This window comes from Archocentrus centrarchus, chromosome 18 (assembly GCF_007364275.1).
Source record: "Archocentrus centrarchus isolate MPI-CPG fArcCen1 chromosome 18, fArcCen1, whole genome shotgun sequence".
Taxonomy (NCBI): Eukaryota; Metazoa; Chordata; class Actinopteri; order Cichliformes; family Cichlidae; genus Archocentrus; species Archocentrus centrarchus.
Window position 1 is genome coordinate 23,235,258 of NC_044363.1, and position 24,149 is coordinate 23,259,406.

Here is a 24,149-nt window from a genome sequence, read left to right on the forward strand (position 1 = left end):
CCCACGACAGCAACTCTCTTCGCTCTTGTTGCTCTCAGCCTCGCGCATCATGGTCAGTAGAAATTCCTCCAACAGCCACGAGCCACTCTGCAGCCTGAGATCAGGAGGTATTCTCTCAGCTGGAAAAAGGGGAAGAAAAATGCGAGCTGGGGTGGAAGTATGATGGTGCTGTTATGCTACAGCACCATCATACTTCCCACTGTCCTTTTGAGTGGAGACCCCCCCCAGTACCCACCAACTGAACCTTGACGCCAACAACCCGCCCTCCTCCTCTCTTCCCCTGCCCTTTCTCTCTCTCCCTCTCTTTCATCAGTCTCTCTCACCCTCATTGTACACTGCCACACTTGTCTCCATGGGAACCGCTCTGGGATTGGGTGTTGCTCCCGTGACCTCTCGAGCTCTTGGAGTTGAGCAAACTTTTTTCTTTTTTTTTTTTCCTCGTCCGCACCCTCCATCCTCACTCATGCACGTTTGTAAAGCATGCCGGTGTGTGTGTGTGTGTGTGGGTGGGGGAGAACTGGAAAATGAAAAATTATGTCTGTGTGAAAAAGAGCTCATGCGTGCGTGACGCAAAGACAATAGCAAGCGAGTGTGTGTGTGTGTGTGTGTGTTCCAGGAGTGCAGCCGCTCACTCCACGCATGTGCACCTGCATTGTCCTGTGGCTGCAGCCGGCCACCAACTCTACATTCAGAGGCACCCCGTTGTCCATCAATCCCTATTCATGGCTGTTAGGCCAAACGTGATCATATCTTTTCATGCTGTGCTACCAAGCGACACACACATCTGAATACACAAAGATAGAGAAACTTAGAAAGCCATGTCAGTGGAAAATTTAAACCATTAACTCACCAAGTCTTTCAGTATTTAACCAAAGGAAGGGAAAAAAACAAAACAAAACAAACAAAAAAAAAAAAAACAGTTTTTCTGAGTTGCGGCATCAGTGTTGAATTTCTTTTTGGGCGTTCACACGACGTTCAGGCCTAAATAGATTTCTTTAGAAAGTTAAAAGGAATTAATTCTACATGTATGGTCAAATTGAAAAAAAAAACTTTTTGTTTTTTTGTTTTTCAATTGCACAATTGACAAAAGTTCTTCAAGGAAATACAACCAGCACAATACACCAACAGGTGCAGTCAAAAGGACCCTCCAATGTGCATTCAAAATAAGTAAAAAGTCTTAAGTCAGAAATAGTTTGAAGTAGTAACTTCAACACGCTGTCTTAAACTTACACTAAACTAAGACATCTTAATTGCATTAGCACCCATTTAAAAACATTTTTCGGTCCACTGTCTAAAATTTAATCTAATTTTTGCTTCTTTTTAGTCTTCACTAAATCCTGGGGGGAAATCTGAGAGTCTTTAGTCTTTAAATGCTACATTATGTTCATCAGCTAGTCACCAACTCTGCTCACTGACGCAAAAAAAAAAAAAAAAAGGCATCATCTGAGCGGTAAGCCTCACGATGTAGAGTTATGAGATTAGAGTGCTCCCTTTTTGCCACTCTGATAAAAAAAATATTGATTATAACAGCTTTAAGGAAACACACAGTGCATTTTACCCAGAACTTTGAGTGTTTCCTTTAAATGAAAACTCCACTGGCTACCTCTACTACCACAGTCTCGGTCCGTCCCTCACATGGCCTGCTGAGCGAGGTTTGCTGTTCGAGTGAGGCTGTCATCTTGTAGCTGAGAAGAAAGGTAAGGTTTACCATCTCGATATGCAGTCAGTCACTTCTGCAGTTTAGTTTCAGTGCATCTGAGGACTAAATGTGCACTGCTTGCCTGACAGGTTAGTGTCAGATCCTTAGTTTGGTGTTTATTCATTGGGTTGTTAGTAGTTTAAAGAATTATGGTGACAGGAATCAGTCACTCTTTTTTGTTTGTTTCTCTTACAACTTCAGTTTGTGTCTCTGCTAATACGGATACTTGTGTGAATATAAACCCAAGGCACGTTCGCACATTAGTAAACACCTCGGTGATCTCAGAGAAGGGATGACTACCTGCTCTCCAGCTGACTTGGACTCTGATCAAAGTGGGAAGTCAAGCAATATTACAGGAGTTCAAATGTCAGTGGCTTTCTTAAGAGGAAGCAGCAGCTTTAACAGGACGACGCAGCAAGTTTGTTTTTCTGAGGATGCAGAACAAAACCACAATGTGTGCATTTTTCTGCAAGCACATGAGCTAATAAGCTTTACATATGTTTATATTTGTAGATGACCGGGTGTTTAATCCTCAGCATTGTCTCACAGACAGAGGGGCGGTGCTGTGAGGAACTTCGTGAAGCCTCAGTAGACGCAGGGAGAGATATGAGCGTGCTGCAGCCTGTCCTTTGCAAACACGTCTCTGCTGTTTGCAAAAACAAAATCAGTGCAGGAACCCGGTAATATGGAACAAAAAAAAATCCAGGCAACAAACAGCTCCCACATGATGAACAGCTCTTCCACAGACTGCCCAGACTTACAGATAAACACCATCATAAATCCCAGTTCATTATATACAGTCGTTGTAAAATGTTTAGGAAAAATATGTTACACGATGTCGTTATCTTAAATAAGCCAAAATGTGGTGTGTGAAAGAAGTAGTAAATCCTTGCTGCTCCCATAAGAATTAAGGGGGTAAGAAGCAGCCAGGTGCTGATAATTAAATGCACTTGATTAATTGATCGTCAGCGACATCACCTCTGTAAAAGCAGAAGTTTCTGGAGTGTGCTGGTCTGGACCATTCAGGTGAGTGTTAACACAATGCCAAAGAAGAAAGACATCAGCAACAATCTTAGAGAAGCAACTGTTGTTGCTCACTAATCTGGGAAGGGTTATAAGGCAAATTAATGAACAATTTAAAGCTCATCATTCTACAGTGAGATTATTATATTATTATTCGCAAGTGGAAAACGTTCAAGAACGTTGCCAGTCTTCCCAGGAGTGGATGTCCCAGCAAATTCACCCAAGGTCAGATGGTGCAACGCTCAAAGAAACTGAAAAAAAACCAAGTGCTACATCTCAGACTCTACAGGCCTCAGTTAGCACATGCTAAATGTTAAGGTTCATGACAGTACAACAAGAAAAAGACTGAACAAGTATGACTTGTTCTTCTTAGGAAGCAAGCATCTTCTCCCTAAGACAGACGAGACCAAAGTGCAGATGTTTGGCCATAATGCTACATCTTGCAGTCATTGAGTCGACCGTGAACTCCTCTTTATACTAAAGTACTCTAGAGTCAAATGTGAGGCCATCTGCCTGACAGTTAAAGCTAAACTGGACAATGATCTCAGAACAGCAGCAAATCTACCACAGAATGGCTGATAAAGAATCGAGGTGTTGCAATCACCCGTCAACGTCTAGACCTCAACCTGACTGAAATGCTGTGGTGGGACCTTAGGAGAGCTGTGCATGAACAAATGGCCACAAAACTCATGAACCGAAGCAACCTTGTGAAGAAGAGTGAGACAGAACACGTCCACAACCACATGAGATGCTGATAAAGTCACACCGAAACAATTACTTTATTATTGCTGCTACAAGCTACTGAATCACGAGGTGGTATTTAAGTGTTTCATATGCTGCTTCTACATTTGGCTTAGGCTTTGTTAAATAAATAATGGCACAGTGTAATGCGTCATGTTGTTGTTCACCTAAGGTCATATTTAGATAATTTTAGAATGTGCAATGACTAAGATTGTAAGAGGTTTCTTTTACATGACTGTAATGCTACAGCTATAATTAGAGCCATTTTTTTTTCTTCTTTCATCTTAAATATTTCCATCACATATTAACTGAGTAGAGAAAAACCATCTAATAAATGTTGTATGAGATTCTCAGGTTACTCAGAGAACTTTAACCAAACCATAAAATGTAACTTTATATTTTGTGCCAACATCCTTTCTCATATAAAAACATGTAAAACCACGATTAGAACGACAGAGATGAAACTTTGATACTCAGGTCAGAAAATCCACTGTGGTGCAAAAATATTTATCGTACATTTACTCTTTATAAGGCTGGCTAAGACTAGATGCTTCAAGGTAAAACGGTCCAACCATAGTAGTATGGAGTATGTGACATCCAGTGCATGTATTTAGTATAACTGCAAAGTTGCTTTGCATAATCACAAAGGTCGAGATATGACAGACTAGGATCAAATTAAGCAACAAAGGTATATTTTCAAAACTTTGGGTAATTTCACACTTTTAGTTGAAGTTCTCACAACCATCAGTCTTATTTAACCCACTGTAAGTAGGCACAAAACAGCTGAAATATTTTGGTCCTCAAGGAAACAACAATATATCAAAAACATGAACTAATTTTCATGTAATAACATAAAAATGGAGGATGAGAATGCCTCAGAGAGGAGTTAGCAGGTTCAACACCACACTTCAGTTTGCAAGACAATGCTGACAGCCTGAAACAAACAGACACACACACACACACACACACCATAGAGTCTGTGCTGAGCAGATGTCCACAAGCTGCATGTTTCAAAGTTCAGAGTATGTCCCACAGTCATAATGAAAGCACAGGAAAGGTTTCCATCGACCTCTGCTGACAAGTGATGTTCGACAGTTATATTACCGTGCTGGACTTGCCTGGTATAATTCAATAGGCGGATCCATCGGAGGAATCAAATGACAGAAATGAGCTTTAATCCACCCAAGTCCAACAGGCCTGTTCAGGCCCCTGAAGCAGGCGCACTGAGCTATAACGAGCATGTTTGTGTGACTCAGCAGCGAATGACTGCTGAGTCACACAAACTCTCCCCGGGCACATGGAAGATAAAATGCTGAAAACTGGAATTATATGGGCGAGGGCCATGTAAGAGAATTAAAGCTGGCGTTCAATTTACAATTTGATATGCAATAAAAACCGCTGGCATATATGGTTGTGTAACACGAACACGAAAGGGGGAGAAAGGAAAAAAAAAAAAACAGGAGAGGAGAGGAAGCGAGGATGTTGCCAAAGGAGACTAGAAAGGATAGGTGGAAAATCATCTGGGAGGGGTGCTTGATATGGTGTGGAAGGAGGGAAGGGGGGTGGGGGTGCTGGTTTTTCCACTGCCAGAAGAGCGAGAGAGAGAGAGAGGGAGAGGGAGGGAGAGAGAGAGAGTGAGAGGACGGCTAAAATCAAATTAATTAGCTCCTTCATCTCCAGGCAGCTACTCAGGCATGCTGTACTGGCAAAGAGAGACAGTTGGAGGGAAGGGGTGGGGTGGGTGCTGTAAGCAGAGGAGAACGGGAGAAAGCGAGATAGGACATGGTGGAGGGGTGAAAAAGCCTGCTGTGTATGTGCGCCATTCAGGAGGACGGGCAGCAGAGGGGAGGGGTGCATAATTCGCTGATAAGCATGAGGGTTGTTTTGCTGGAGCCGCTGCTCAGCCGTGAGGAGGAGGAGGAAGTAGCTGCAATGTTGGCTGACGCTGTGTGCTGCTGCGCTTCGGGGCGACGGTACTTCCTGTTTCTAGACAGCCTGTATTTTGAGGGCACTGTAAACAACCCTGCTTTCATGCACGCCTCTTTAAATAGCACGCAGGCACTTCAATCGGAGCCTCCCGGAAAAGACAGGAAGCCGTCTTGGAAAGACAAAAGAAGAGCCAGAATACAGGATTTTTTTTTTAAGTTATGGCAACATGAGGTAAACGTATCCTGTAATCAAAAATCAAACTTAAAAAAAAAAAAAAAAAAAAAAAAAAAATCCCTAACTGTTGCGCTGACTTTAAAAAGAAAAGAGGGGAAGGGAAAAAAGAAAAGAAAATGAGGCAGATGGTCAGGTCAGTGGCATTTAGCCAGGGGGGAAACAACAGCAGCATTGGAGAGAAACTTAACAACAAAAAATGGATAAGAAGCATGTTGAGGACACACATGTGCCATCTCTGAGACTATGAGCGAGACAGATGAATGCAGGAGCAGAAAGAGAAGATGAAAACTTAACAAGGAGAAACAACGTTTGAGATGTTCATTAGTTAGCAGAAAATTCTCTGGGGGGAGAAAGCAATCATGGTGACTGTATGAAAAGGTAGACAAGCCAAGTTGATGCAGACTGAAAGGCATACAAAAAGAAGTTTCCCAAAAGCTTAACATGAGCAAGAAGGACAGTGCCAGGGGTCAAAACCTTGGAAGAAGAGAGCAATGGACAGCTCAGTGCAGCAGCGACACCCGGACGAGACTTGGCTGCTCTGAGAACCCAAGATTAGCACTAGCTGATTGCAAAACGTGAGTTGGGATCAGGGAGGCAATTAATTTAGCACCCAGATCATTCCAGGAAGAGGGCTGAAAGAGCCTTAACAAAACACGATCTCCTGCAAACTCCTGTGAGTCAAATACTAGCTGACTTAACATTCCTGCTTCTGTCCGCAAATGAGCCGCCTGAAAGGAATCCTGGGTAAAAGAACGGCAGATGAGGAACCTGGAAGGCTTGAAAGAGCAGTCTGGATGATAAAAGGAAGAATGAAAGAAGATGAAGACGCTTGGCAGGGGCTGACATCAGCCAAAACAAACATTCAAAGAACAGGACATTCTGTTGCGGACAGAAATGGGGCCGGCCTGTTCTGATGGACTCTCTGAGCATGCGTCACCCATTTTTTATTAACATTCTGGTGCATTAAATAATAATTTTTAAAAAAGCCTTTTTTTTTTTTGTTCCTTTGTTTCTATAATCACACAAACCTGACATTAAATACTGAGTTGTGTCTTTTGATGCTAGTGCTCAGCGGGATGACGCTGCACACTGGGAGTTGTAGTTTTATACAGCAACCTCCCATTTTCTCAAACTTTACAGAGGCACACAAATTTATGCTCAGTGGTTCCATCCAGAGGACATCAACACAGCCTTCAGGACATGTGGCCTTTAGTTCGTCAAGAAAGGGATCTGTGCTCACTGCGATTGCCTTGCAGTGACTCGCTGGCTGATGTCATTCAATGACCCTGCTATTTTTCTAGAGGAACTAGAGCACCCCCCACCCCCGGTGAACTCACTGACCCCTGACAACACGCATGCACTCTCATCATCAGACAAGAGCTCCCCCTGGATTACACAAATCTTCAGCACCTTTGCAAGAATTAATTCCTGTGTAACACAAACACACACACTCCTATACTGACAGCAGCCAAATCAAACAACCAATCCCTCCAAATCGAAACAGGACACTGCTCCTGGTCTTAACCGACACCAGTGAGTCTTCTCTAAAAGATCGAGCCTAAGACAACCAGCTACAAACCATTGAGAGTGAATATCCAGCATATCATTCATAGATTTAGGAGTTTTTCCAATCACACTTTCTGTTGTGCCAGTTAGAAATGAATGAGAGCAGAAAACATGACTGAGAACAGAAGCTTAAGCAACTGTAAAAATATTTGAAGCTACCCTGGGCAGTGGACAGTACCAGCAGTCGTTTGGCAGACTTTTAAAGCTGTATTCAGACAGGAAACGATTGAGAGCATTTTAGGTCAAATATAATCATTCTTTCAGCTTCTGCAAACATCGAGTAAACTATCGGTTCTCAAGAAGCGCACATTAGATGCAATCACATGCCTCGCTAGAGTAAAAGTACTATTATATAAATAGGTAAAAATACATTAGTAGAGTCTAACCATACTCATTATGCTCCTTTTAGTATTACACTTAATGTTATCCATATTAATACTTAGAAAGATGCTTGCGTGCATGATTTCATAGCTGCAGTTACCCATTTAGAAATTTCATATATTTTCAAGGTGTTTGTGTGTGTAAAACCTGAAAGTAAACAATAATGCCAACTGTTGGAGTATCATAGCAGTGGATTGTAATGCAGTGTCCCAGTATAAAGAAACACTAAAATTGACTGATTGCAGAACTTCAGATAGATTGAAATCTTCTTGAAGTAGTCAAGCAGCTCTGGGTGTGCGGCAGTACATGCCAGATTTACAAGCACTTTTCCAATTCTGAACCAGTCTGATCTATATACATTTGATTCTTTCACAGTTAGAAAGGAGATGTGGTGCTTTTGATACTGTGATCCTGTGGGGCTATGTACTAACCTCCTTGGAGCAGCAGAGGGAGCACTTTGACAGCCTTCTGGACCTGGTTCCGCATTGAAAATGTGGTTGTGCAATGCCTTTGCAAAAGCTGATCATTCTCACTCTAAGCCAGAGGAGGGAGCCAACTGGTCAATAATGAATCCTTTGTATAGTCATGGTATAGCATGGCACATGGTGAACAAAGTGATCTACTGTCACACTCCTATCAAAATGTTATGACCATAACTTGGAGCATATTTTGAATCCATGTGGATACTGCAGATCTGACCTTGCTTCTGAGCTTCAGCGGCACTCTCCTCAGATGGATCTGCCAAAAAAAACAGAACAGATGATGGCAAACAGGCATGTTCACAGTGGTGACAGCTTGGTCCAATTTTAAACATGAAAATGTACAATGTAACAAACAAAAAGAAAAAAAACATAATCCATAATGTTTCAAAATGTTTCTTTATTTAGAAGGCAGCAGAAACTGTGAGACAATGCTTCAACAGCACTACATGCAGTAAAAAACACTACATCAGATTCAGATTATGCAATCACACAGGTTTAAAGACTGCCTGTGGCGTTTGCTTGCACTTCCTTTGACAAAACGAGGACAAAATGTGTAAAAGGGTCTACAGAAACATATCCACAACACCTTTTACTAAACAGCCCGCTGCTGCTTTCTTTTTGGAGGACAAATGGGATTTGTGGCTATCAGAGCTTACATTGAAGACAGTACAACCATTTTGCTTGGAGGGACTTTACACTGGTCACTAGGGTCCATTCCCGTGAGCACTATCTATTGTTTATGCTGAAGACATGATTGATATTTTAACTCTAACACTCTTACCTTAGTTAGCCTCTATTAAAAGGGCGGCAAATCTCCGCTGTGATAATTACGGTAATTCAGGCGATTATATCCGAATACAGACTAAAAGGCGAGCTTTCCTCCTCTATAACGGACTAATATGCATGTTGTTAGCAAAATGGCTTCAACTTTCTCCACCGACGAAGAATCGACACTGCTGAAATGCTCACCGGCAAACTTAACGAGCAGTTTCGATTCTTTTAATAACCTAACGAGTCAGAAATAAAGTTAAACTATATACATCCCTCATTTTGCCACGGAGCTCAGACGGTTTAATAGAAGGAAAAAAAGTGCGTGGGTATTTGGTTCGTCAAGTTAGCCAACAAGAATATTCCAGACTCCATCTTTTCTCGTTCACAACAAGAAGCATACCACCGCCATGTTGAGCGCTAACTGCAATAGTCTTAATTATATTCAAGATAGCGGTTGAAAAGCAAAAAAGGACGATTTAAACACGTTTTCTCCAACCTCAGCACTAAGAATAAGCGCAGACTCCGAGGTCGTTAGCCAGTAACTAACCACTAAACAACGTTTGTGCCATAATGAGAACTATAGAACTAAACCGAAGAAGGCTAAACACAATAAGGCTCACATACTATGAAGTACTTTATGACGCTACTTATAATAATGCCATTATGGGACAAACATAAAACTGTCGACAGTGGGTGAAATAACTGGAAAAAAAAACCCATCAGGGAACATACCGTCGTTGCTGGCAAATCGTCCAACGTTAAGCTAACCAATCGACTGCTTTACCCAATAAAGCCAAATAATAACCTTAGATTTAAAAATATAATCAGTGGGTTTGTAAACGAGTCGTAATCATTACACTTTAACTAACTCACGCCGTTGGTCCATAAATAAATAGCCAAATAATGCTACTTAACCGCCATTTCAGACTGCTTTCGAAACGTGGCCTTGGCAGTGTTTCTCGTTTTAACAAAAAATATTTAAAGCGACACAACAATTTATCATTGTAATACAACACAAAGCGAGCACAGAATACATATATGTGAAAATAGTCCAAATCCGCTGGAAAACAGAGGCTAAATGAGCAGCCGAGGCTTTCCCGAAACTTTCCTAGAGGGCTTGCGGGAAAATCCAGTCCGCTGGGCGGCCGTCCCTCGCAGTCCAGTCCGATGCTTGCGGTTAAAGTCCCAGGAATCCAAAAATGCATAAGGCGAAAAGCCAAAACGTCGACGCATTTCTAAAACAGATCGTAAAATAATCCAATAAGCAATGTTTTTGTGGTGAAAATATAATGTTTTTCGACTATTCTCCCTTTTCCAGCACAGACATTTACAGGCCTCGACTGTGAGCCTCTTTTCTTTGAGCTCAGGCTGATCCACAGCGAGACGAACGACGGAACAGAGATTTTTTTTATTTTTGCTCAGAGGGAAGAAATTCACATCGGCCACATTCGGCAAACATCGGAAACGAGGCGGGTTTTGGTGAAATTATTATAAGAAGGTTCAGTTCTTCGTAGCCATTGGTCATCTCTTTCCGGCTACTAAATATTAATGAGAAAAATAACCAATGGGAACGGTTTAAATTGAATATTCACATTTTGGATGTAAAATATGCTCCGCGCCGCCTATTCATGCTTGATGTAGCCAATAGGAATTAGCTTAAATTAAATCAACGCCCGCCTTTAGCTTTGATACGCCAAGAAAAATAGACGTGCCCTCTAATTGGCTGTACGTGCAAGAAAATTCATTATTCATTTAACTGGCTTGAATGGCCAATGAGCGTTTTACTACGGGTGTCCATGTCCCACCTTCCGAAGAGTCAGTCCCTGTCTTTTTGAGTGGGCCACCCCGTAGTAAGACCCAATCTATATAACCAACCGTTGGGCTCCTCAACCCTCAGTAGCGCTTAGAGCGCTCCAGAGTGTGGATCAAAAAAGGGAGGGGAACAGTCAGTAGTCAGCTTATATGTGATTAAACAAAAATAATTCGGCTATCACAGGCAACCGACTACAGAAGTCCCTGGACTATCGCCTTCGGAGACTTTCCGGTCACCGTTGGCGGCCTGACCAGTGTCGTGGTGACAATTTAAAGGCTGTTCCTGTTCACAAAGCGGCGTGCCGAGGAAGGACGCGTCTCTTTGAATAGACAGGATGCACGGACCGCCCTCCGGCGACAGCGCATGCCCATTGCGCACGATCAAGAGAGTTCAATTCGGCATCATCAGCCCAGATGAACTTGTAGGTTTTATTTATGGAGGGTGGGATTTTTTTTCCTCAAATTCTATTACATATCACACGCTACATTAGTTTCTTGGCTAATCGTGTAGTTTAACATATGTTGCAACGGAAGAATCCTATTGTTAGCCTAGCCTAGCTAGCTAACAGTAAGATTAGCTAGCTAACTAGCATGTTGCAGGAAGTTTGAAAACTTAAAGCACAACATTTTATAAAAGAATCCATTCGATCACATGAATGAAACCCCCTTTTATTAGCGCAGTGTGATAATTGTACCCGTTAGGTAGTGAGGATTTTGATTTCTGTGCAGTTCTTTGGTGTGGTCGATTCCTGCACGCATTGTTGTTTTTCCTTGCACAATAAAGTCAGAGTGCCGTTTTAAAACCAGGTATGACTGATAGTTGATCAGTGTATTGGTTTTTATTTCTCACGATTGTGACTGAGCAGGAAGTTTGATATTAAAGTAAAAGTTTTTGTGGTCAGGTTTTCATGTTTTTCACACTCAGTCACGCATTTAACTTATTTCTTCATATTATTGAAGGGATTTATGAAATGAATTAATGAGCTTGAGATATAATCATTACTGTGGATGAAGTAATTTCATCTTTTTCTGTTCAGAAACGGATGTCAGTCACAGAAGGGGGAATCAGATACCCCGAAACAACAGAAGGTGGACGTCCAAAACTTGGTGGCCTTATGGATCCGAGACAAGGTGTCATAGAACGAACTGGGAGATGTCAGACATGTGCAGGTAGAGTGTCAAATTAGCCTTTCTCATCATTATTTATACTCCTTATAAGGATGTCACATGTTTACATGGCTTGTGTTTCTTCAGGCAACATGACTGAATGTCCAGGTCACTTCGGCCATATAGAACTGGCAAAACCAGTTTTCCACGTTGGTTTCATATCCAAGATCATGAAGGTTCTTCGGTGTGTCTGCTTCTTTTGCTCCAAGCTTTTAGTGGATTCAGTAAGTACTTAGGCAGTAAGACGTAATAATATTTTACCGGAAAATTTTTTTCACTTTTGTCCCTGACTTTTGAAGATTTGGATTCCTTAAAAATAATCCCGCTACTGTTAACCTCTAGAACAATCCCAAGATCAAAGACATTCTGGCGAAATCTAAAGGACAACCCAGGAAGCGTTTGACCCACGTGTATGAGTTGTGCAAAGGAAAAAACATCTGTGAAGGCGGGGAGGAGATGGACAACAAATTTGGAATGGAGCCGCAGGAGACAGAGGAGGATATCACCAAGGAGAAGGTATTTGGTTGGAGTATTTCAGTTATAGTGTACAAGTGCTCATGGAACAGCTCTGCCTATTTACATCCCTCTGTGCTATGTTATGTAGGGTCACGGGGGCTGTGGGCGCTACCAGCCACGTATCAAACGCTCTGGCTTGGAGCTGTACGCTGAGTGGAAACACGTTAATGAGGACTCGCAGGAGAAGAAAATCTTGCTGAGTCCCGAGCGCGTGCACGAGATCTTCAAGCGCATCTCAGATGAAGAGGACATCATCTTGGGTATGGACCCCAAGTTCGCCCGACCAGAATGGATGATTGTAACTGTGCTGCCTGTGCCTCCACTGGCTGTAAGGCCTGCTGTAGTGATGCAGGGCTCTGCTCGTAACCAGGTAAAGGAAAATTTATTTATTTAATGGTGTTAACTTCATTTATTTGTGGCGTCTGCCAAAAAATAATCATGACTTCTGTTATGAAGGATGACTTGACCCACAAACTGGCTGACATCGTCAAAATCAACAACCAGCTGAGAAGAAACGAGCAGAGTGGTGCGGCTGCTCACGTCATAGCTGAAGATGTCAAGCTGCTTCAGTTTCATGTCGCCACTATGGTGGACAATGAATTGCCAGGCTTGCCAAGGGTATGTGTGTATTTTCTGGTGCCATAACAAAATAATTTATATTTATTTGAGCTCAAAATCTGCTATGAGAGGGTTTTTTTGCAGATTATGTTCTGGTGCTCAATGTTTTTCTTCTTCAGGCGATGCAAAAGTCTGGCCGCCCTCTCAAATCCATAAAGCAGCGTCTAAAGGGGAAGGAGGGGCGAGTGCGAGGTAACCTGATGGGTAAGCGTGTGGATTTCTCGGCTCGAACGGTCATCACCCCAGATCCCAACCTGCAAATCGACCAAGTGGGTGTACCACGATCCATCGCCGCCAACATGACCTTCCCAGAAATCGTCACCCCTTTTAATATAGACAGGTACAGCTTTATGTTGCGTAATATTTTATATCAAAAGTTTTCTTTCAAAGTCAAATTATGTGCTGACTAATTCATTCTGATATCTACCAGATTGCAAGAGCTGGTGCGAAGAGGAAACAGTCAGTATCCTGGAGCCAAATACATCATCCGTGACAATGGAGACAGAATCGACCTGCGATTCCACCCCAAACCAAGTGACCTTCATCTGCAAATTGGCTACAAGGCAAGGAAAATGATATGTACTTACTTCAGCATGACTTGATTTGAGACCGTGTATTTCTGTTCTGATTGAAATGCACTTTTCTGCGTAGGTGGAGAGACACATGTGTGACGGGGACATCGTCATCTTCAACCGACAACCTACACTACATAAAATGTCTATGATGGGGCACAGGGTTCGGATTCTGCCATGGTCCACATTTCGACTCAACCTGAGGTACCAAATGAACACCAGATCTGGTTGGCTTTCGTAGATGTTTCCTCTGAAACTAACACCATCTTTTTTTTTTTTCTTTTTTTTTTTTTTTTAACTGCATAGCAATCATGTAATTACAGAGCTCAGATTTGTTAGCATGGTGCCACCATGAATTGATCTTGTGATCTTGTCTTGAAATTATCTTGGGTGTCTTGGATCCTTTATGCTTTAAAAAATTTAATAAATTTCTAACATTATCAATTGCGCTTAGCTGTAATAAGTGTTTTAACATCGCTAACATTCCATCCTCTCGTCTCCATCCAGTGTCACCACCCCCTACAATGCTGACTTTGACGGAGATGAAATGAACCTCCACCTGCCGCAGTCCCTGGAGACGAGGGCAGAGATTCAGGAGCTGGCCATGGTGCCTCGCATGATTGTCACACCGCAGTCTAACAGGCCCGTCATGGGTATTGTGCAGGACACCCTCACTGCTGTTCGCAAATTCACCAAAAGGGATGTCTTCTTGGAGCGGGTAAGGAGATTGTTTCATTACCAGCAGCTACTGGTATTTCTGTTAAGGGTCCTAAATGTGCAGTGTCTTTGCATTTCAGGGTGAAGTGATGAACCTCCTCATGTTCCTCTCCACCTGGGATGGGAAAATGCCTCAGCCTGCCATTCTCAAACCCCGTCCTCTGTGGACTGGCAAGCAGATCTTCAGTCTCATCATTCCAGGACACATTAACGTGATCCGCACACACAGCACCCACCCTGACGATGAGGACAGCGGCCCCTACAAGCACATTTCACCCGGCGACACTAAGGTACAAAGACCAAGAATGTCTGTGTATCAGTTACAGACTGGAGTCTTATTACAGTATAAGTAACCTATTTATGAACTGTGTTTTGTTTTTTGTTTTTTCCCTTTCCCAGGTTATTGTGGAAAATGGTGAGCTGATCATGGGCATCCTGTGTAAGAAGTCCCTGGGAACTTCAGCTGGCTCACTTGTCCACATCTCCTACCTGGAAATGGGCCACGACATCACCCGACTCTTTTACTCCAACATTCAGACTGTAGTCAACAACTGGCTGCTCATCGAGGGTAAGAAATCAGAAGTCAACATAGCTTTATCAACATATTTCTGAATAAACATTCATTACAGATCTCTTTTAGAGAATCACAATTTTTTTTTATAATAAACTCTTGTGTTAACAGGTCATTCCATTGGTATTGGTGACTCCATTGCTGATGCCAAGACGTACCTTGACATTCAGAATACCATCAAGAAAGCCAAACAGGATGTGATAGAGGTAAGAATATTTTTATATCGCAGACATCTCAGAAGCTTCGACTGATTCTTATTCAGCTATTCCATCACAATTTTTGCAGATATTTTGTGGAATTTTTGTACAGGAAAATAACTTTATTTCCATCTGCCAGGTCATTGAGAAAGCTCACAACAATGAACTGGAGCCAACCCCTGGTAACACACTGAGGCAGACCTTTGAGAACCAGGTGAATCGTATCCTCAATGACGCTCGAGACAAAACGGGATCATCTGCCCAGAAATCTCTGTCCGAGTACAACAACTTCAAGTCCATGGTGGTGGCTGGATCTAAGGGCTCAAAGATTAACATCTCACAGGTAAAGGAGTCGTCCTAACTATCAGTGCATTAGAGTAATTGGATTTGAGTGGAGTTCATGTTGCCTGACTTGTTTTTCCTCTTTGTTCAGGTTATTGCTGTGGTGGGGCAGCAGAACGTGGAGGGTAAGAGAATCCCATTTGGCTTCAAACACCGCACACTGCCTCACTTCATTAAGGATGACTACGGTCCTGAGAGCAGAGGCTTTGTGGAGAACTCCTACCTGGCTGGCCTGACACCAACAGAGTTCTTCTTCCACGCCATGGGAGGCAGAGAGGGTCTGATTGACACAGCTGTAAAGACGGCTGAGACTGGTAGGTCTGGGCAGTCTGCTGGAGAAATGGAGAGCAGTATTTAAATACAAGACAAGGGTGCTCAACAAAAAAAATTAATTCCCATTTACAGGCTACATCCAGCGTCGTCTGATCAAGTCTATGGAGTCTGTGATGGTGAAGTATGATGGCACAGTACGAAACTCCATCAATCAGGTGGTACAGCTGCGCTACGGTGAGGATGGCCTGGCAGGAGAGAATGTGGAGTTCCAAAATCTGGCAACAGTGAAACCCTCAAACAAAGCCTTTGAAAAGAAGTAAGTCACACGCCTGAACGCTGCATGTAAACAATCACAGAATTAGATTTTAAGAGTTTACATCTAGTCGCTCTTCTTGATTAGTGGTTTAACTGCTTCATGCAATCTTTCCAGGTTTAAATTTGATTGCACCAATGAGCGAGCACTGAGGCGAACGCTGCAAGAGGATGTGGTTAAAGACGTGCTGACCAATGCCCATGTGCAGAGTACCTTGGAGAGGGAGTTTGACAAGATGAAAGAGGACAGGGAAGTCCTGCGAGCAATCTTCCCCACCGGGGACAGTAAGGTGTGTGTGTGTGCGCAATCACAATAATGGATACCTCTGCTCTTACATGTAGTCTGAAGGGTGACCAGACACCCCCCCCCCCCCCCCCCCCAAATAAAAAAAAACACAAAAACCCACAAATAAATAAATAAAGGGTGTTCTTCTAATATTTGGAGGTATTTCATGGTAATCTCTTGAAGCACATATTGCATATATTTTATTTCTTAAAAGCATGAACAGAAGCTGGACTGGTCAGCCTTACTACTGTGAGATCAAAAACATTCATTGTGCTATGCTTCTTCTCACCTGCAGGTGGTGCTGCCATGTAACCTGGCCAGAATGATCTGGAACGCTCAGAAGATCTTCCGAATCAACCCTCGAACCCCGACAGACCTGCATCCCCTGAGGGTGGTCGAGGGTAAGGTTGAAAATGACGAACCCGTCTGAAGCTCTCACTCTGTGTATTTAGGGCTGAATTCTGAGTGTCGAGGTAACGCTGGCTGTTGGAACTAAGAGGTCATGACCTGGACTCAGGTGCTTCTTAAATCGTTGTAAAGCCACCTGGTGAATTCTACCTGTTGCATAACAAGCTGGATGATCCGATCATCCCTAGCTCCACAGTACTGACTGGGAGGAAAGGATGACCTGTTTCCCTAGTGTGTTTATTTTTAACCACTTCATTGTTTTTCTGTAGCCAAAATCTCAGTCTTTGTGTGTTTGCATCCCCAGGTGTTCATGAGCTAAGTAGGAAGCTGGTGATTGTGAATGGTGACGACCCTCTAAGTAGACAGGCCCAGGAGAACGCCACTCTGCTCTTTAACATCCACCTGCGCTCCACGCTGTGCTCCAAACGCATGACCGAGGAGTTCCGCTTGTCCACCGAGGCCTTCGACTGGCTGCTGGGAGAGATTGAAACCAAGTTCAACCAGTCTATCGTGAGTTTAGCACATTGATGTAAATGGTTTGAGCTTTCAGGTGTCTGTTTGACAGCTTCACACCATGGTTTCCCCCCCACCCCCTTTTCCAGGCTCACCCTGGTGAGATGGTTGGCGCTCTGGCCGCTCAGTCGCTGGGAGAACCAGCCACTCAGATGACCCTGAACACTTTCCACTACGCTGGTGTGTCAGCCAAGAACGTAACACTCGGTGTGCCCCGTCTGAAGGAGTTGATCAACATCTCAAAGAGGCCAAAGACGCCTTCACTGACTGTCTTCCTGCTGGGTCAGGCGGCACGTGACGCTGAGAGGGCCAAAGACATCCTCTGTCGGCTGGAGCACACGACACTGAGAAAAGTGAGAAGTTATTGAATGTCGTTTTACTCTGATAGGTTGTAGAGGAAGCTACAGGAAGTCTTTTATTTTAGAAAACACACAATTAAAACTGACACTTTCCTCTCAGGTGACAGCCAACACTGCGATCTACTACGACCCCAACCCACAGAACACAGTGGTGGCCGAGGACCAGGAGTGGGTGAACGTCTACTACGAGATGCCCGACTTTGACGTGACGCGCATTTCGCCGTGGCTTCTGCGCATCGAGCTCGACCGAAAGCACATGACTGATCGCAAACTGACTATGGAGCAGATTGCAGAGAAGATCAATGCAGGTGGGTATTGTATGCATAGTTTTACTTTAAACATAGTTCTAATTTCAGTTTTTGATCGAAATTATTTGCTTGACATAATGAAACTGTGGTGTCTCTGCAAGGTTTCGGAGATGACCTGAACTGTATCTTCAACGACGACAATGCTGAGAAACTGGTGCTGCGAATCAGAATCATGAACAGTGACGAAAACAAGTTCCAAGAGGTGAGAAATGTTTTTTTTTTTTTTTTTTTGTTTTGTTTTGTTATTTTATATCAGTAAAAGCACTCGAGTCAGTTTTTGTTTTGATCGTGCATCATTTTTGTTTTCCCTCTCTAGGATGAGGAGGTGGTGGACAAAATGGACGACGACGTCTTTTTGAGGTGCATCGAGTCCAACATGCTGACAGACATGACTCTACAGGGTATTGAGCAGATCAGCAAGGTAATGGATAACACTCTTTTTAATGATTTGCTACAGGCAAGCTAATGTTCTCAAACTTATCAGGATGGAAAGGATGTCACCTTCCTGGTTTTAAGTCAATGGTCTAACTCTTCTCCTTCAGGTGTACATGCACTTGCCCCAGACGGACAATAAGAAAAAGATCATCATCACAGAGGACGGTGAGTTCAAAGCGCTGCAGGAGTGGATCCTTGAGACGGATGGAGTGAGTCTTATGAGAGTGCTCAGCGAGAAAGACGTCGATCCTGTCAGGACCACATCCAACGACATTGTGGAGATTTTCACGGTACAAAAGCATAAAAATATTTTCATCCTGGAACAAAAATATTCATCATCATGGAAAAAAATGCCCCCCCCCCCCCCCCCCCTTGATATTCACTTTGTCTGCCCCCGTTCTGCTCTCTGTCTTAGGTCTTGGGAATTGAGGCTGTGCGAAAGGCTCTGGAGAGGGAGTTGTACCACGTCATCTCCTTTGATGGTTCCTACGTCAACTATCGCCACTTGGCTCTGCTCTGTGACACCATGACCAGCCGAGGTCACCTGATGGCCATCACTCGTCACGGCATTAACCGCCAAGACACGGGACCACTCATGAAGTGTTCCTTTGAGGAGACGGTAATGAAAATAACCAGCTGGATGATTTTTACTCGGTCACGAGAAGAAATTTGTCCTCATGGTTATTTTTCTTTTCTCCAGGTGGATGTGTTGATGGAGGCATCGTCCCATGGTGAGTGTGATCCCATGAAGGGTGTATCGGAGAACATCATGCTTGGTCAGCTAGCCCCAGCGGGGACAGGCTGCTTTGACCTGCTGCTGGATGCTGAGAAGTGTAAATACGGCATGGAGATTCCTACAAACATACCTGGCATCAGCGTGGCTGGACGTAAGTGCAGAAAAGGTTGTTTGACAGATCCAGGGTTTGTTTGTGTTGCAGACATCTTGTGATATTTATGTCCTGTCTCTATCAAATTTGCAGCCACGGGAATGTTCTTCGGCACGGTGCCGAGTCCCATGAGCGGTATGTCCCCTGCCATGACCCCATGGAACACAGGAGCGACCCCGGCCTATGGTGCATGGTCCCCCAGTGTTGGTGAGTGTGTGCCCACACTGTTTGGGTTGTTTTTATTTTGTTCATTTACTGAGGTTTACTCTTAATTTGTCCTCCAGGCAGCGGCATGACCCCTGGAGCAGCAGGTTTCTCCCCTAGTGCAGCATCAGATGCAAGTGGCTTCTCTCCTGGCTATTCCCCTGCTTGGTCTCCCACTCCTGGGTCTCCAGGATCTCCGGGACCTGCCAGCCCATACATCCCATCTCCAGGTTAGACATGGACTTTAAATTCAGTTGTTTACAAGTACCTTAAACCTCCATGAAGTGAAATAAAAGATGGATCCTTGAGGTATTTTTCTCACTCTTGTCTAAAATTTCTTTTTCTTTAGGTGGAGCTATGTCACCAAACTACTCCCCCACCTCCCCCGCCTACGAGCCTCGGTCCCCCGGTGGCTACACCCCACAGAGCCCGGGCTACTCCCCCACCTCACCCTCATACTCCCCCACATCTCCCTCTTACTCCCCCACCAGCCCCAACTACAGCCCGACATCGCCTTCCTATTCGCCCACCTCGCCCAGTTACTCCCCAACTTCTCCTTCCTATTCGCCCACGTCTCCTTCTTATTCTCCGACGTCTCCCTCCTACTCCCCTACCTCGCCGTCTTACTCTCCCACTTCTCCCTCTTACTCTCCCACATCGCCGAGCTACAGCCCGACGTCGCCGAGCTACAGTCCGACGTCGCCCAGCTATTCACCCACTTCTCCTTCTTACTCACCCACCTCCCCTTCTTATTCTCCCACCTCTCCATCCTACTCACCCACCTCCCCCTCTTACTCCCCCACGTCTCCTTCCTACTCGCCGACCAGTCCGAGCTACAGCCCCACATCGCCAAACTACACCCCCACCTCACCCAGTTACTCCCCTACCTCCCCGTCATACTCCCCAACATCGCCATCTTACTCCCCAACTTCTCCCAACTACACCCCAACCAGCCCCAACTATTCTCCTACGTCTCCCTCGTACTCGCCCACCTCTCCATCCTACTCCCCCTCCAGTCCGCGTTACACCCCGCAGTCTCCCACCTACACGCCCAGCTCGCCCTCATACAGCCCCAGTTCGCCCTCTTACTCCCCCACCTCACCCAAATACACCCCAACCTCGCCATCATACAGCCCCAGCTCCCCAGAGTACACCCCCACCTCTCCCAAATATTCCCCCACCTCACCAAAGTACTCCCCAACGTCGCCAAAATACTCGCCTACTTCTCCCACCTACTCCCCGACGACTCCAAAATACAGCCCCACGTCTCCCACCTACTCCCCGACCTCCCCCACCTACACCCCCACCAGCCCCAAATACTCTCCTACGTCCCCCACTTACTCCCCAACTTCACCCAAGTACTCACCCACATCTCCTACATACTCACCAACTAGTCCTAAAGGGTCAACATACAGCCCCACCTCTCCTGGATACAGCCCCACCTCCCCCACCTACAGCCCGGCCATCAGCCCTGACGACAGTGACGAGGAGAACAACTGATGACCTGCGGAGAAGGGGTGGCAGCTAAATAAAGCAAAAAGCTCCATCACCTCGCGGGAGACAACTAAAGGACAGCATCTTTAACCAGCTGGAGGTGGCAGGGGGTCCCAACTGTGATCATTTTCTGAGGGAAATCTCAACCTTGGGACCATCCGAAGGAGCTGCCCCCCTTACACTTCAATTCCCCCAAAATGTTCAAAACTATTAAGTGAAAGACTTGAACTGCTTTTGCCTGAAGGAGAAAGTAAAAGAGGCTGCCTTTTTGAAATAGTTTTTTAATTTTCACACGGGGTGTTGAAGCAAAACTGAAAATCCCTCGAGGGAATGAAAAGGAGAGGAAGGTGTGGTCAATATTTAAACTGGGGAGGGGAAATGAGTCCCTTTTTACCTTTACAATGTGCTGCATCCAGTCTCTCTCTCTATCTCTCTTTTGCTCTTATTCTTTATATGTTTTTGTTTTTGGAAAACGTACATATTGCCAAAAGCCTTTCTGAGAAGCTCAGTGGATTGTATTCATCACCAAAAGCATAAGCTCTAAGGAAAATCAAAGCAGTGAGGTTGAGCCCTTTTGTTTACTGCGTATTTCACCGAGGTGTCTCCTGTGGCACCCCTTTTTGGTTTTTTTGCTGCTTTTATAAAAGTACAATTGCTGCCAGTCTTGAGGATGAGAGCTTGAGTGTGATTATAGTAAAACACAGCGTCACCATTAATACGTCCATCACAGGAGAGAGAAACTGGTTTGCAGTTAAAGACGTTTCACCCTGAGCATCGTTGACTACATAAGTGCGATGGGTACATATGTACCCATCGCCCTCCCCTCTTCTTCCTTCACACCCCAGAGAGCTGAACGATGTCATGAAAACACCCACCAGCATCCTATCGTCCTCTGCCATTTTGGAGACTTGTGCATCAAAAGCAAAAGAGCGGGGGAACAAAAAAAAAACTTTTTCAGATGATATTCTTTCCTGGACATGGGGGAATTTAAAGATTTCTATTTAAAAATAAAATAGAAGGAATATCGTGTCTTTAATTTTGAATTTAGGAGGAAATGGGACACCCGTGGATACTGGTTTGGCATTGCTGCTTCTGCCATTGTTTGCACGAGTAGCACATGTTAATACATTTTGATCAAGCTTTAGTTTGAACACTTATTTTATTTTCCAACATCCTTCGGGCTTTTCACTAATCTCTGTCCCATTTCTGATAGCTGAAGTGTACACAGGTTTATTTGGACTATTTAAGAAAAAGTTAACTACTATTCTGTGTGAATAGAGAAAAATTAAGACTTCTTTTTGGCTTTTCTCTTGTTTGCTTTTGGTGATTTTTGTAAACCAGTTTCCAGTAGGCTCATCTACACACACTGTGGATGAAGGGGCGGGGGGTGAAGGGGGAGTGCTTTTACTTTTCTATTCACTTAGAGCTGTACGACATTTTGCCTGCTGTCACCAGGTTGTGATGTGGCTTTGGTTAAACGGTAGAACTCCTCATTTTTATATCACCTCCTTAAGAGTAACCATTTCTTTCTTCTAAAGCAGATTGTTTAAGAGAAAAGGCACCTTTGGCCTCTCTCTAAAAAAAAAACTGTTTACCACTACATTAGTGTGAACTTTCATTTTTTTTTTCTTTTCCAGTATGGGGGCTTTCTCTCATGATTTGGGGGGGAACAGTCTGTACCCCTGATGAAAATCTCATCTGAATATTTTGGACTTGCTGGGGTAGCCTTCCCTTTTACCTCTTCATCCACAAGTGATCCTCATTTATTAAAATCAGTGTTTTTTTTTTTTGTTTTTTTTTTTTTTTTCTTTCTACAAGTGTACCTGTGACGAGGGGAGTCATGGGGAGGAGAGCAAGTGTTGGATGTGACTGGGAGTCCCGAGGCATTGGTCGGGGTTTGTTCTGAAAATCTTCAAATGTCTACTTTTGTAAAACACTGCTTCCAGTTTGTGTTGAGTGGTAAGGACTGCATCCTCTGGCCTTCGATGTAAAGCGGGGGTTGGTAATCGCATTTAGTAAATATTGTGGTGGACGCTGTGATTATTTTGTCCACTAGGTTTGCATCCAATCCTGATGTCTTAAATGTGTGCTGTCCTGTCAGTGCAGGTCATCGGGACTCCCAGTGTGAGTGACTGAAAGTGTGTGTGCGTGCGTGTGCGTGTCAAAGGTGATGCAGGGTGTAAAGCTGAGGAATGACTTTACATGTGTGGGCAAAGGAAGGTTTAAATTAAAGTTGCCACTGTATAAAATCAAGTCATGCTCTCATTCTCTGTATCGCTGTTCTGTTTGTTTTTGACTTGAAAAAACTGAATAAAAATTTTACTATATGTCTGTCTTTTATTTTTAATCAGCAGTAATACTAAACTTATTTCAGTATTTTAATGTAATGATCTTATGAACTTATTTTACCTTTTAACAGACAATATGAAAGTTTTTCACTTCGAGCACTGTCGTCACATCTCAGTTTTCCTGAAGATTAAATGAAAATTGAATTTTGAGGGAACTTTTCTTGTTTTGTCATTTAAACCAGTTTGCAGAGGGCTCACGTGATAGTGGTTTTCTTTTACATAGTACTTGAGCCACCCTCAAGGTAAACTGTACAAAAGATTTTAATCAGTACAGCATCAGGTCAGTTAGGCCTCTGGGATACTGATCTGGTCAGTTAAGTAGCAGAGGGGGATGTTAATCAGTTTCAGCTGTCCAAAAATGTATGTTTGGACACCGGGATCATTGCAAACAATCAGCTTTAGACAATTCTATGAGAAAATGTTTTTCGTCAGCAGACACCTTGAAAAATCCTGGTTTTTCAAAGTGGCTGATCGAGAAATTTGAAAAGTTTCTCAGTCTGAGCAACTGCACCAAATTTGGTGTTTGCACCACTATTTTTCTGCTGTTTGCTCCATTTTTAAAACAAGCTCCAGTGAGCGTCAGTTCTCTGGGTGAAAGTGCCTTGTTGATGTCAGAGGTCAAAGAAGAATGTCCAGACTGCTTCAAGGTGACAGGAAGGCAAAAGCAACTCAACCACTCGTTACAACCAGGGCATGCAGAAGAGCATCTCTGAATGCACAATACTTTGAACTTTGAAGGCTACAGCAGCAGAAGACCACGCTGGGTGACACTCCTGTCAGCTAAGAACAGGAGACTGAACTGAGGCTACATTTCACAAAGCTCACCAAAATTGGACAACAGAAGATTGGAAGAACATTTCCTGGTCTGATGAGTCTCGATTTCTGCTTCAACATTCAGATGTTAGGGTCAGAATTTGGTGTAAACAGCATGAAAGCATGGAGCCATCCTGCCTTTAATCAACGGTTTGGACTACTGGTGGTGGT

General features: G+C 43.9%; 1 protein-coding gene across 2 annotated transcripts; it reads left to right on the top strand.

Moving 5' to 3' along the window:
• Positions 1-10,737: 10,737 nt before the first annotated feature.
• On the top strand, positions 10,738-21,527 carry polr2a (RNA polymerase II subunit A). Of its 2 annotated transcripts, XM_030753171.1 has the most exons (30): positions 10,738-11,060; positions 11,676-11,808; positions 11,893-12,029; positions 12,148-12,321; positions 12,410-12,691; positions 12,778-12,939; positions 13,059-13,279; positions 13,370-13,502; positions 13,591-13,715; positions 14,019-14,229; positions 14,309-14,518; positions 14,628-14,796; positions 14,911-15,005; positions 15,136-15,339; positions 15,430-15,652; positions 15,744-15,927; positions 16,042-16,213; positions 16,505-16,610; positions 16,922-17,127; positions 17,220-17,483; positions 17,590-17,797; positions 17,899-17,999; positions 18,114-18,218; positions 18,340-18,522; positions 18,648-18,851; positions 18,933-19,119; positions 19,213-19,326; positions 19,404-19,553; positions 19,673-19,692; positions 20,683-21,527. In XM_030753171.1, exons 1-30 carry the CDS (start codon positions 10,974-10,976, stop codon positions 20,821-20,823), a joined length of 4,911 nt encoding a protein of 1,636 aa, XP_030609031.1. In that variant the 5' UTR covers positions 10,738-10,973; the 3' UTR covers positions 20,824-21,527. The 2 variants fall into 2 exon arrangements, with proteins under 2 accessions (XP_030609031.1, XP_030609029.1); XM_030753169.1 differs by having other exon boundaries at positions 19,673-21,527.
• Positions 21,528-24,149: the final 2,622 nt, after the last annotated feature.

Coding starts and splice junctions, on each gene's coding strand:
- polr2a (XM_030753169.1), top strand. CDS start 10,974: ATGCACGGACCGCCCTCCGGCGACAGCGCATGCCCATTGCGCACGATC. Junction 15,340..15,429: donor CAAAGATTAACATCTCACAG/GTAAAGGAGTCG, acceptor CTCTTTGTTCAG/GTTATTGCTGTGGTGGGGCA. Junction 16,611..16,921: donor TCCCCTGAGGGTGGTCGAGG/GTAAGGTTGAAA, acceptor TTGCATCCCCAG/GTGTTCATGAGCTAAGTAGG.